Below are 11,324 nucleotides of genomic sequence, written 5' to 3'. Positions count from 1 at the left end.
TTAAGGCAATGATGATGAGTTGATCAATGGTGAAGATGGCAGTTTAGATGACTACAAATTAACTATGGATACATGATGAGTCATGGTTATGAGTAAATCACAAGCCGTTTTATCTATTGATGGGCGGGTCAACTACAATTAAAAGATACCTTAACTATGAGGTATGATTATCAAGTTATGAGCAGCATATTGATGAGTCAAGTTGCAGAAGCATGTTTGGAGCTCCAGGCGGATTACATGTTACAGATAAGCCGGTTAAAAGACTGGCGGGTAATGAGATTATGATGTAAGGCGCCTGAATAGCATTGGTAGGGCAGTCATATACGGATCTGGGATTGATGAAATTCTGCTAAGTATGAGACAAATAAGTTTCACAATTTTTGCCCATAATTTTGGATCTACTGCAGCTCTGGAAATAAAACAAACTGGCTAAACCTAAAACATGATAGTGGAAGAACTGGAGACCTAATCATTGCATGGTTAAAAAGATGGGATCTACACAGGATATGAATGAAGGGCTAAAATCTACCGATGTACTACATTTGTTTGGTTTTTGGGACAAATTATAAGTTCTAAGGCAGTAGATGGTTGGACTGGGACGAGCTCTGAAGAACTCCGACGAACCGTATGAACAAGACTGATTTAATGTGGATCTGAGAAGGGGGAGAAAGAGTACCTGGAAGTGTTGATGAAGAACGGAAGTGCGCCGCCGTACTCTAGTCTGGTCAGGTTGATGCAACAGCCTGGATGCAGTAGTTCGCGACAGTCGACTGGGGCGGCAGAGCTTGGTAGCGCCGGTCGACGTGAGGAATAAGAGGAGAGAGGCAGGGGTAAAAAATGAAAAAGGGACCCCTTGTCCCTATTTATAAGGAAACGGTAAAATGGCATGCGTGGAAATTGAGGGGGCAACATAATTATCTCAACGGTGCAGGCGTCTCGATTCTCGGACGACCAATTAATATAAAAGATCCGTTGTGATGTCACGGGTTTTTTTGTAGATTTAATACGCATGATGTCATGGTGGGTTATAGTGATTTAGTTTGCATGACGTCATGGCGGGTTACGGTGGTTTATTCAAGGTTAAGCTTTGGAAGACAATTCGCCAACTGAAGCAGTGAAGATTGACATGAACAAGTTCAAACCAATCTGGGGCCTAATGTTGGGGATATAACCCCGAGGTGTGACCTGCCCAGGACGGGCGGGGTTACACCATTGGCGACATAATATGAAGAAGGCCGAAGAAGATGAAGCAAGAAGACGGCGGCTTAAGAGGCGGTCTTGGTGATGGCCCAAGACCCAGAAGTGTGAGCCGCTCAATGATGACTTGCCTCGTAAGGTAGGGCGACTTAGAAACCGAGCTGGTCACATTGTGTGATCAAGCTCGGACTCTTGTGAGCCCCTGGGCCTCGACCTTGGATATAAAGGTGAGACCCAGCGGCGGGTTAACCTAAGAGACAACCGATCGATAGCCAGGTCAAGCGTAATCGCTCCCTTATAATCGAAACTCAAGCATTACAACTAGAAGCAAGACGTAGGCTTTTACCTCGTTGTGAGGGGCCGAACCTGGGTCAACCTTTGTGTCCTTTGTCCCGCTCAACCCCTTCGAGCTAACCTACGTTGCGATGGATCCACACCTAAGTCCTTTCACAAGGGCATCTGTCGTGACAAAACCACGACAAAACCAAAGTTTCTAAGAAGAAATACAAGGCTATAAAGATCATGCATGAAGTGTTATGAGAAGATGCAAATAATATTCATAGATAGAACTAATCATAAACTCGCAATTCATCGGATCCCGACAAACACACCGCAAAAAGTCATTACATCAAATAGATCTCCAAGAACATCGAGGAGAACACTGTATTGAAGATCAAAAAGAGAGAAGAGCCATCTACCTACTGCCTACGGACCCGTAGGTCTGTGGTAAACTACTCACGCATCATCGGAGGAGCACCAATGAGGATGATGAACCCCTCCATGATCGTTTCCCCCTCCAGCAAGGTGCCGGCAAAGGGCTCTAGATTGGATTTCATGGTTCTAGAACTTGCAGTGGCTGGAATTGTGTTTCATCGACTCCCTAAGGTTTCTAGAATACCTGAGTATTTATAGAGCTGAGAGGCGGTGAAAAAGATCACCGTGGGCCCCACAAGGCACCAGGGCACGCCCTGGTGTCTTGTGGGCCCCACGGGCCTCCTCTGCTAATACAAGGATACCCCCTCTAAGTCAACACAAATTTTACAACATTTTGACTATACATTGTAAAATTCACAATAGATACGGATATAAACATTGAAGCCTATGCGTTCAAAAATTGCAGTTCATGTCCCTACATATGAAAAAAAAAACAAAGGAAAGGAGAGAGAGACGCGTCAGAAACAGAGCCCTCGATTCCCCTCATCTCTACCAAACCGCCGCCACCCATCGCCTCATCTCCCTCCTCCGACCCACCTCGCCGCCGACCCTCCCTCTCGCCTCCTCCCACCTTGCAGCTCCGGAGGCTGCCGGATCAACCACATCCCCCATGCGCCCATCCCTCTCGCGTCCCATCTCTCACTCTTCAAACAGCTCCTCGCTGCGCCACCTGCAGGCTGATTCAGGCGACGTCCGGAGAATCCCATGACCGTGAAGCACAGCCCAAGGTCCCCTGGCACCGCGGTGCTTTCCCATCCGGCTAGATCCGGCGCTCGCAGCCACCAGAGCCCACCCGCGACCCTCCCCCCATGGCTAGGGTTTCAGGCGTCGGCTCCGGCGCCGGTGGCCATGTCATCCTCCTCTTGTCCGGTGAGTGTATCCCCTCCCTTGCTTCGTCTATCTCTCTCTCCTCGTTGCTCCCTATCTTCTCTTCTCCTGTAGACGTGCATGGAGGAATCGCTAGTGGACAGCCTTGCTGCTGCTCAGGACAAAGCAGCCATGGAGCTTCCTCCTCCTCGTCCTGCTATGGCTTCAGGTGAGTTGGTCCACTCCTCTCTGCTCTAGTTCGTGGCACATCAGGAACCATTGTTGTTCTGGTGGTGTTAGGATTTGCCACTGTTTGGGCTTAAGTGCCTGCTGTGATTTTGCTATTAGAAACAAATATTAGAAGACTCCAACTTTTCAATCTTCTCTTCTTCCAATAAGGCTAATGAAAGCTTTAACACCATGATGGTTGTTGCAGCGAAATAGGAAGTCCAGCGACGACAGTTTAAAGTAGATAGGGAGCAACAAGGCTACCATGCCGTTGTACGGTGGCCTGATAGGGAGGTGATTAATAGCTCAATTTACAGCTGATTTTCCATCTCAGTCCATGCTAGTCGAAGTAATTAATTAGTTGATTTTTGCACATACAGGATTTGAGAACTTTATGTCATTTCGTACGTATACCCACCAGAACTCTAGTTAACTTCCTGTTATATTTTATATATCTGAGTTTCAGCATTGATATAAGCTATGATGCTGAGACATTACATAATGTTCCATAATGTGATGTTTAGCACATCAGCTTCCCAACTTTCTTGAAACAATGTGTAACGCTGTGCATAACTTTTACTTGGTTTATTTGGTAGTCAGACTACAATCCTACTGACAATGTGCAAGTTATGCTAATAGCAATGAGTACTTGATATGTACAGTTTCATGTTTACATCAGACTGATTGATGAGGTTTCAATATAAAATGGAACATTCACATAGAATGTTCCTACAATCATTATTATGGGAGCAATATTCTGAACATTTGTTTCTAACAGCATGTATATCGTTCCTCTGCGGTTTCATTATTTGGATTTCAGAGCAGCCACTTACTGAAAGCATAATAAGCTAATTAAGCTACTTTCCAGAATATACGAGATTGTAATCCTGACTAATGGTGTGTGGTTCCGAAGCAGTCCTTAATTTTGTTCCAAAATTGGCGTTTTCCCACCCTTTTCATGTTATGAAACAATAAAAGGTGCGTGCACAATGCTTTTTGAATTACGTTAGCTGCATGTCTTTTGCAAATTGTACACACCCCAATTAAAGAATTGTTGTGACTAGTCATGGTCACTGCATATATACCTTGCTGTGTGAAAAGTTTGTAGCTTCAGAAAAACTGTAAGCATGTCTCTCCATCGTTTTGTAACGATTTCATATTTAGGTCTTTCTGGCTGTCTATATATACTGCATAGGCAGTGATTTTGTCCTGACTCATTTATTTTTACCCAAAGACGAATTACCATGTTAACTAGCATGATGTGTTGAATAAATTAATTAGGCCCTTTACCACAACTGGTGTGTAACTAATATTTAAATTATGTTTACAATCACAAACTAAAAGTCTATTTGTACTCTGATATATTTTACTCATGCTTGGACCAGGATCTCATGAGGAGGTGGAGAAGGGACGCCAACAATTGGTGCAGGTTCGTGCTGCTCCAACAGATTTCGCACCGCAAGCTGTACAAAATGTGTATCTTTCTCCCATTTGATATGTTCAACATTGGAAGCAATCAAAGCAAATGGTAACACTTACTTTCTACCATACACTAAGACGCTCATATTAGGCTCATATAGTTTAAGTATGTAACCTGAACCCCTCAAAGAAAAGGTAACAAAACTATTACTAAAGGGTCAATGATCACCTTGAGGTAAATTCTGAATGCATTTCCATATGCTATGTATACTAGTAATTTTTTATGTACAATGAAGATTGGCCTTCACAATTTGTACGTGACTAATAACCTGCCTCTGTCACTAGCTGCATGATGTCAAATCATTGTGTGTTAATAGTTCATTTTGTTATTTTCTTTGTAGATTCAGAATATATATGGATGATTATATGGGTGTGTGGCAAGTATACTGCAATGATGATGATCTGGTTCATGATGATGATGATGATCCGGTTCATGATGATGATGATGGATGCCTTCTGTTTTGGTTAAGTTGTAGGGATGTTGCTCCTGTTGGATGATGTCCCTCGGTTAAGTTTTAGTTAAGTTGTAGGGATATCAACAAAATATTTAGATTATGCATCACATTGGGATGATGTTCCTCATGTAATATCCACTATTGTAATCCAACAATTTAATACAATATATGATTTCTTCCTCTCTTGAGTATGTTCTCTTACTTTTTTTGCTCACTGTGTGGACATATCCAATACATAATTATCACCATTATATATGTAATATCCACATTACATATGTACAAACACCTTAAGCGTTGCACATTCTATATTGCCAAGCAATGAAATTTGGATTCACGAATGTTAATCACCAACATATAGAAGTGTTGTAAAATTTAGTTTTATGTGTTGTACTCTTGCAATGGTCCTTTTACCAACAGAAGTATACGCGTTGCGTTATGCGCTAGCAACACGGGACAAGGCTACGCATCCCAAATCATTGGTAAAGACACCTGCAACACATATATGGGCTTTTAGATACGGAAAATGTGTTACTAGAGGGGGGTTCCTATTGTAGTAGGTACACCTCTTGGGCTCCCTAGGTCTCTTCTAGGCAGAAAAAATCTCCAAAATGTTTCGCTGCATTTGGACTTCGTTTGATATGGATATTCTGTGAAATAAAAAACAAGCAAAAAACAGCAACTGGCACTTGGCACTATGTCAATAGGTTAGTCCCAAAAAATGAGATAAAGTTGCTAGTAAATGAATGTAAAACATCCAAGATTGATAATATAGCAACATGGAACAATAAAAAATTATAGATACATTGGAGACGTATCAGCATCCCCAAGCTTAATTCCTGCTCGTCCTCGAGCAGGTAAATGATAAAAAAATAGAATTTTTAAAGTGGAATGCCGCCTAACATGTTCATCACATATTCTTTTTTTTTCGTAGCATGGACATTTGGACATTTACATGATTCAAAGCAATACTCTCTAATTGACATGAGGACATCAATACTCAAGCATATCAATAAGCAACCATGTCGTTCAAAATATTAACACTAAAGAAAGCTATCCCTAGCCCATCATGCTCAATCATTGATCCATTCATGAAACACACACGAATATTAGCTACATCAGATGCACAAGTATGATCATAGTGCTCCCTAGCTGGCGCTTTATAAGAGAAGATGGAGACTCAAATAAAAAATTGCATAAAGTAAATAGATAGGCCCTTCACAGAGGGAAGCAAAGATTTGTAAAGGTGCCAGAGCTCAAAGTTTAAATTTAGAGATGACATATTTTGAGAGGCATGCTTTTCCCGTCAACGAAAAAGATCGAGAATTCCCAATACTTTCCATGCTAGATACATCATAGGCGGTTCCCAAACATAAACAAAAGTTTATTCCTTTTTCCACCATTCTTTCACAATCCATGGCTAGCCATATTCATGGGTGCCTTCCATACCAACACTTTCCAAGGAATTTATTATTTGACAACATAAAGTAAAAAAATATTCATTTCGGGACTGGGCATCCCTATTACCTTGCCAGACTCTCGTGCAATGACAAATGAATAAACACTCATCTAAAAAATATTCATTTCGGGACTGGGCATCCCTATTACCTTGCCACACTCTCGTGCAATGACAAATCAATAAACACTCATCTTGACAATAACACGTCTAGCATGAAAAAATATTAGCCACCACCTGCCGCTTCATGAGTGGTATAGGCACACAAAAAGGAAATTAATTTTAAAAATTAGAGTTGGCACATACAAATTTACTTGGAACGGCATGGAAATACCGTATATAGGTAGGTATGGTGGACTCATTGGCACAACTTGGTTTAAGGAGTTTGGATGCACAAGTAGTATTCCCACTTAGTACAAGGAAAGGCTAGCACATAGATTGAGAAGCAACCAACCAAAAAATGAAATGATCATAAACGAGTATTATACATAACTAACACCGAATATTGCACCACAAGTAGGATGTAACTTCATTGCATAACTATTGACTTTTGTGCTTGCATTGGGAATCACAAACCTTAACACGAATATTCTTACTAAAGCATAATTACTCACCAACATGACTCACATATTACTATCTCCATATCTCAAAACTATTACAAGGAATCAAGTTTATAATATCCAATCATCTTCATGAAAATTTCTATTATATCCCTCTTGAATGTCTATCACTTTCGGACTAGTTTCAAATATTACCATTGCTTATAACAACCTCTCAAACAAATTTAAGTGAAGAACATGAGCATAAATAGTTTTTCATCTCTCATAATAATATAAGTGAAGCATGACAATATTTCTTCAAAAATTTACTAACTCTTAATTTGATCTAAGTGATGCATCAGAGTATTTCTTCCAATAATTAAAGCACCGCCGTGCTAAGAAAGATATAAATGAAGTACTAGAGCTATTCTAACAAATCATAGCATCATTATGGCTCTCTCACATAGCTGTGTCCAGCAAGGATAATTGTGACAAACTAAGAAGCAAAAGAAGCAAGGACTCATATAATACAAGACGCTCCAAGCAAAACTCATGATATGTGACAAACAAAAATATAACTCCAAGTAAAATTACCGATGGCCGTTAGAAGAAAGAGGGGATGCCTTCCAGGGCATCCCCAAGCTTAGTTGCTTGGTTCTCCTTTAATATTACCTTGGGGTGCCATGGGCATCCCCAAGCTTAGGCTCTTTTCACTCCTTATTCCTTCATCCATCGTGATCTCACCCAAAACTTGAAAACTTCAATCACACAAAACTTAACAAAACCTTCGTGAGATCCGTTAGTATAATAAAGCAAATCACCACTCTAAGTACTATTGCAAACACATTCATATTTTATTATTGCATTATACCTACTGTATTATAACTTTCCCATGGCTTATAGGCCCCGATACAATCCATAGATTCATCAAAATAAGCACACAATGCAACGAAAACAAAATCTGTCAAAAACAGAATAGTCTATAGTAATCTGGGCTTTCTCCATACTTCTGTAACTCCAAAAATTCTGAACAATTAGGAAAACGTAAGCAATTTGTATGTAAATCTTCCATAAAATATTCAGAATTTTTCGTCGCTTCTGTGATTTTTAACAATTCAGCTACTGGACGCAAAAGTTTCTATTTTCAAAAGGATCAAATCAACTATCAGCAAACAAGATCCTAAAGGCTTTACTTGGCACAAACACTAATTTAAACATAAAAACACAATTATAACAGAAGTATAATTGCATATTTATTGAAGAACCGAAAGAAAATAAAAAATTCAAAGATAACTATTGGGTTGCCTCCCAACAAGCGCTATTGTTTTACGCCCCTAGCTAGGCACAATGCATAGATTCAAGTGTTGTCATCTTTGGTTTTTGATCCATAGGTTGCCCTCATGATTGATTCATATGGTGTCCTAATTCTAGTTCTAGGGAAGTGTTCCATACCCTTTCTCGAGGCAAACTGAAATTTAATATTCCCTTCTTTCATATGAATCACGACACCTATAATTCGTAAAAATGGTCTGCCACGTATTATGGGACAAGAAGGATTGCAATAAATATCAAGAACAATAAAATCTATGGGCACATAATTCCTGTTTGCAAGAATAAGAAAATCATTTATCCTACTCTAAGGTTTTTTAATAGTAGAATCCGCCAAGTGCAAATTAAGAGAACATTCTTCCAACTTGGTAAAACCTAGCACATCACATAGAGATTTCGGAATTGTGGAAACACTAGCACCCAAATCACATAACCCAAAGCACTCATAAGTTTTAATCTTGATTTAATGGTGGGTTCCCATTCATCATATAATTTTCTAGGAATTGAAGTATCTAATTCCAACTTTTCTTCTAAAGCTTTCATCATCGCTTCTCTAATATGTTTAGTAAATGCTATGTTTTGTTCACAGGCATTGGGTGAATTTAACATGGATTTAAACAAAAAAATACATTCAATCAAAGAGCAACTATCTGATGGTGGCTTGAACCTACGTCAGTATTTCCCTAAAGAGGAAGGGATGATGCAGCACAACAGCGGTAAGTATTTCCCATAGTGATGAGACCAAGGTTATCGAACCAGTAAGAGAACCAAGCAACACTACGTAAACAACACTCGCACACAAATAACAAATACTCGCAACCCGACGTGTAAAAGGGGTTGTCAATCCCTTTCGGGCAACGGCGCCAGTAATTGGCAAACGGACGTGAGAGAGCAGTAAATATTGATAGATCGAACGCCAAATAAAATAAAATGCACCAAGGTATTTTTTATTTTTCATTTAATAGATTTGAAAATAAAAGCAAAGGCAAATAGATCGCAAAGGCAAATATATTAAAGAAGAGACCCGGGGGCCGTAGCTTTCACAAGTGGCTTCTCTCGAGAAATATAGCAAACGGTGGGTATACAAATTACTGTTGGGCAATTGATAGAACTTCAAATAATCATGACGATATCCAGGCAATGATCATTATATAGGCATCACGCCCAAGATTAGTAGATCGACTCCTGCGTGCATCTACTACTATTACTCCACACATCGACCGCTATCCAGCATGCATCTAGTGTATTAAGTTCATGGAGAAACGGAGTAATGCAATAAGAACGATGACATGATGTAGACAAGATCTATTTATGTAGAAATAGACCCCATCGATTTATCCTTAGTAGCAACGATACATATGTGTCGGTTCCCCTTCTATCACTGGGATCAAGCACCGTAAGATCGAACCCACTACAAAACACCGCTTCCCATTGCAAGATAAATAGATCAAGTTGGCCAAACAAAACCCAAATATCAGAGAAGAAATACGAGCTATAATCAATCATGCATATAAGAGATCAAAGAAGTCTCAAATAACTTTCATGGATAAAAAGATAGATCCGATCATAAACTCAAAGTTCATCCGATCCCAACAAACACACCGCAAAAAGAGTTACATCATATGGATCTCCAAGAGACCATTGTATTGATAATCAAAAGAGAGAGAGGAAGCCATCTAGCTACTAACTACGGACCTGTAGGTCTACAAAGAACTACTCACACATCTAGCTACTAACTATGGAAGTGGTGAACCCCTCCATGATGGTGTCTAGAATGGATCTGGTGGTTCCGGACTCTACGGTGGCTGGAATTGATTTTCGTCGACTCCCCTAGGGTTTCTGGAATATCGGGTATTTATAAAGCAAAGAGGCGGTTCAGGGGCACCCGAGGTGGGCACAACCCACCTGGGGGCACCTGGGCCCCCAGGCGCGCCCTGATGGGTTGTGCTCCCATCGGAGCACCCCCAGGTGCTTCTCCGTCCCACTGGATGTCTTCTGGTCCAAAAAATCTCCAAAAAGTTTCGCTGCGTTTGGACTCCGTTTGGTATTGATTTCCTGCGATGTAAAAAACATGCAGAAAACAACAACTGGCACTATGTCAATAGGTTTGTACCAAAAAATGATATAAAATGACTATAAATGATTATAAAACATCCAAGAATGATAATATAACAGCATGGAACAATCAAAAATTATAGATATGTTGGAGACGTATCAGCATCCCCAAGCTTAATTCCTGCTCGCCCTCGAGTAGGTAAATGATAAAAAAAGAATTTTTGATGTGGAATGTTGCCTAAGATGTCATCTCATATATTTTCTTTATAGCATGGACATGTGGACTTTTATATGATTCAAAGCAATAGTCTACTTTTGACTTGATAACTTAAATACTCAAGCATATCAACAAGCAACCATGTATTTCAAAATATTAACTCTAAAATAAGTTATCCCTAGCCCATCATGCTCAATAATTGATCTATTCATGAAACACACTCCCATATTAACTACACCCAATGCTCAAGTACGATCATAGTGCCTCCTAGTTGGTGCTTTTATAAGAGAATATGTTGACTCAAATTCAGAATAAAAATTGCATAAAGTAAAAGAAAGGCCCTTCGCGGAGGGAAGTAGGGATTTGTAGTGGTGCCATAGCTCAAAGCGAAAAGCTTAGAGATAAAAACATTTTGGGAGGTGTGTCTTTCCCACCAACGAAAACGACTTAGAGTTCCCAACTCTTTCCATGCTAGATATATCATAGGCGGTTCCCAAACAGAAAATAAAGTTTATTCCTTTTCCACCATACTTTCACTTTCCATGGCTAGCCGTATCCACGGTTGCCCTCCATACCAACACTTCCCAAGGAATTTATTATTTGACAATATAAAGTAAATTCATTTTTCATTTCGGGACTGGGCATCCCTAATACCTTTGCCTTACTCTCGTGCAATGATAAGTGAATAAACACTCATCATGAGAATAACACATCTAGCATGGAAAATATTAGCCACCCCCCACCACCTCGCGAGCTGTACGAACACACAAAAAAGAAGTTTATTTTGAGAATTAGAGATGGCAGATAGAAATTTGCTTAGCACGGAAAAAGAATACTGTCGGTGGAAACAA

At 40.0% G+C, this 11,324-nt stretch overlaps 1 protein-coding gene across 15 annotated transcripts; it reads left to right on the top strand.

The window, feature by feature from the left end:
* Window positions 1-2,359: 2,359 nt before the first annotated feature.
* Window positions 2,360-5,065, top strand: LOC109745188 (uncharacterized). Of its 15 annotated transcripts, none has more exons than XR_012181704.1 (6): window positions 2,360-2,781; window positions 2,854-2,947; window positions 3,155-3,240; window positions 3,815-3,924; window positions 4,332-4,375; window positions 4,767-5,065. XR_012181704.1 is itself a non-coding variant. In XM_040386970.3 (4 exons), the coding sequence occupies exons 1-4, from the start codon at window positions 2,617-2,619 to the stop codon at window positions 4,785-4,787; spliced, it is 324 nt and encodes a 107-aa protein (XP_040242904.1). In that variant the 5' UTR covers window positions 2,364-2,616; the 3' UTR covers window positions 4,788-5,065. The 15 variants fall into 15 exon arrangements, 1 of the variants encoding a protein (XP_040242904.1); XR_012181699.1 differs by having other exon boundaries at window positions 4,332-4,474; XR_012181707.1 differs by lacking the exon at window positions 3,155-3,240.
* Window positions 5,066-11,324: the final 6,259 nt, after the last annotated feature.

Source organism: Aegilops tauschii, chromosome 4 (genome assembly GCF_002575655.3).
Source record: "Aegilops tauschii subsp. strangulata cultivar AL8/78 chromosome 4, Aet v6.0, whole genome shotgun sequence".
NCBI classification, from domain to species: Eukaryota; Viridiplantae; Streptophyta; class Magnoliopsida; order Poales; family Poaceae; genus Aegilops; species Aegilops tauschii.
Note: the sequence above shows the minus strand (reverse complement) of the source record. Positions and strands in the feature narration are given on the sequence as shown.

What these genes read in the sequence shown, in the direction of transcription:
- LOC109745188 (XM_040386970.3), top strand. Translation starts at nt 2,617, where the DNA reads ATGACCGTGAAGCACAGCCCAAGGTCCCCTGGCACCGCGGTGCTTTCC. An exon ending in TGTCATCCTCCTCTTGTCCG is followed by an intron (nt 2,782 to 2,853) that starts GTGAGTGTATCC and finishes CTTCTCCTGTAG; the next exon opens with ACGTGCATGGAGGAATCGCT. An exon ending in GACGCCAACAATTGGTGCAG is followed by an intron (nt 4,376 to 4,766) that starts GTTCGTGCTGCT and finishes TTTTCTTTGTAG; the next exon opens with ATTCAGAATATATATGGATG.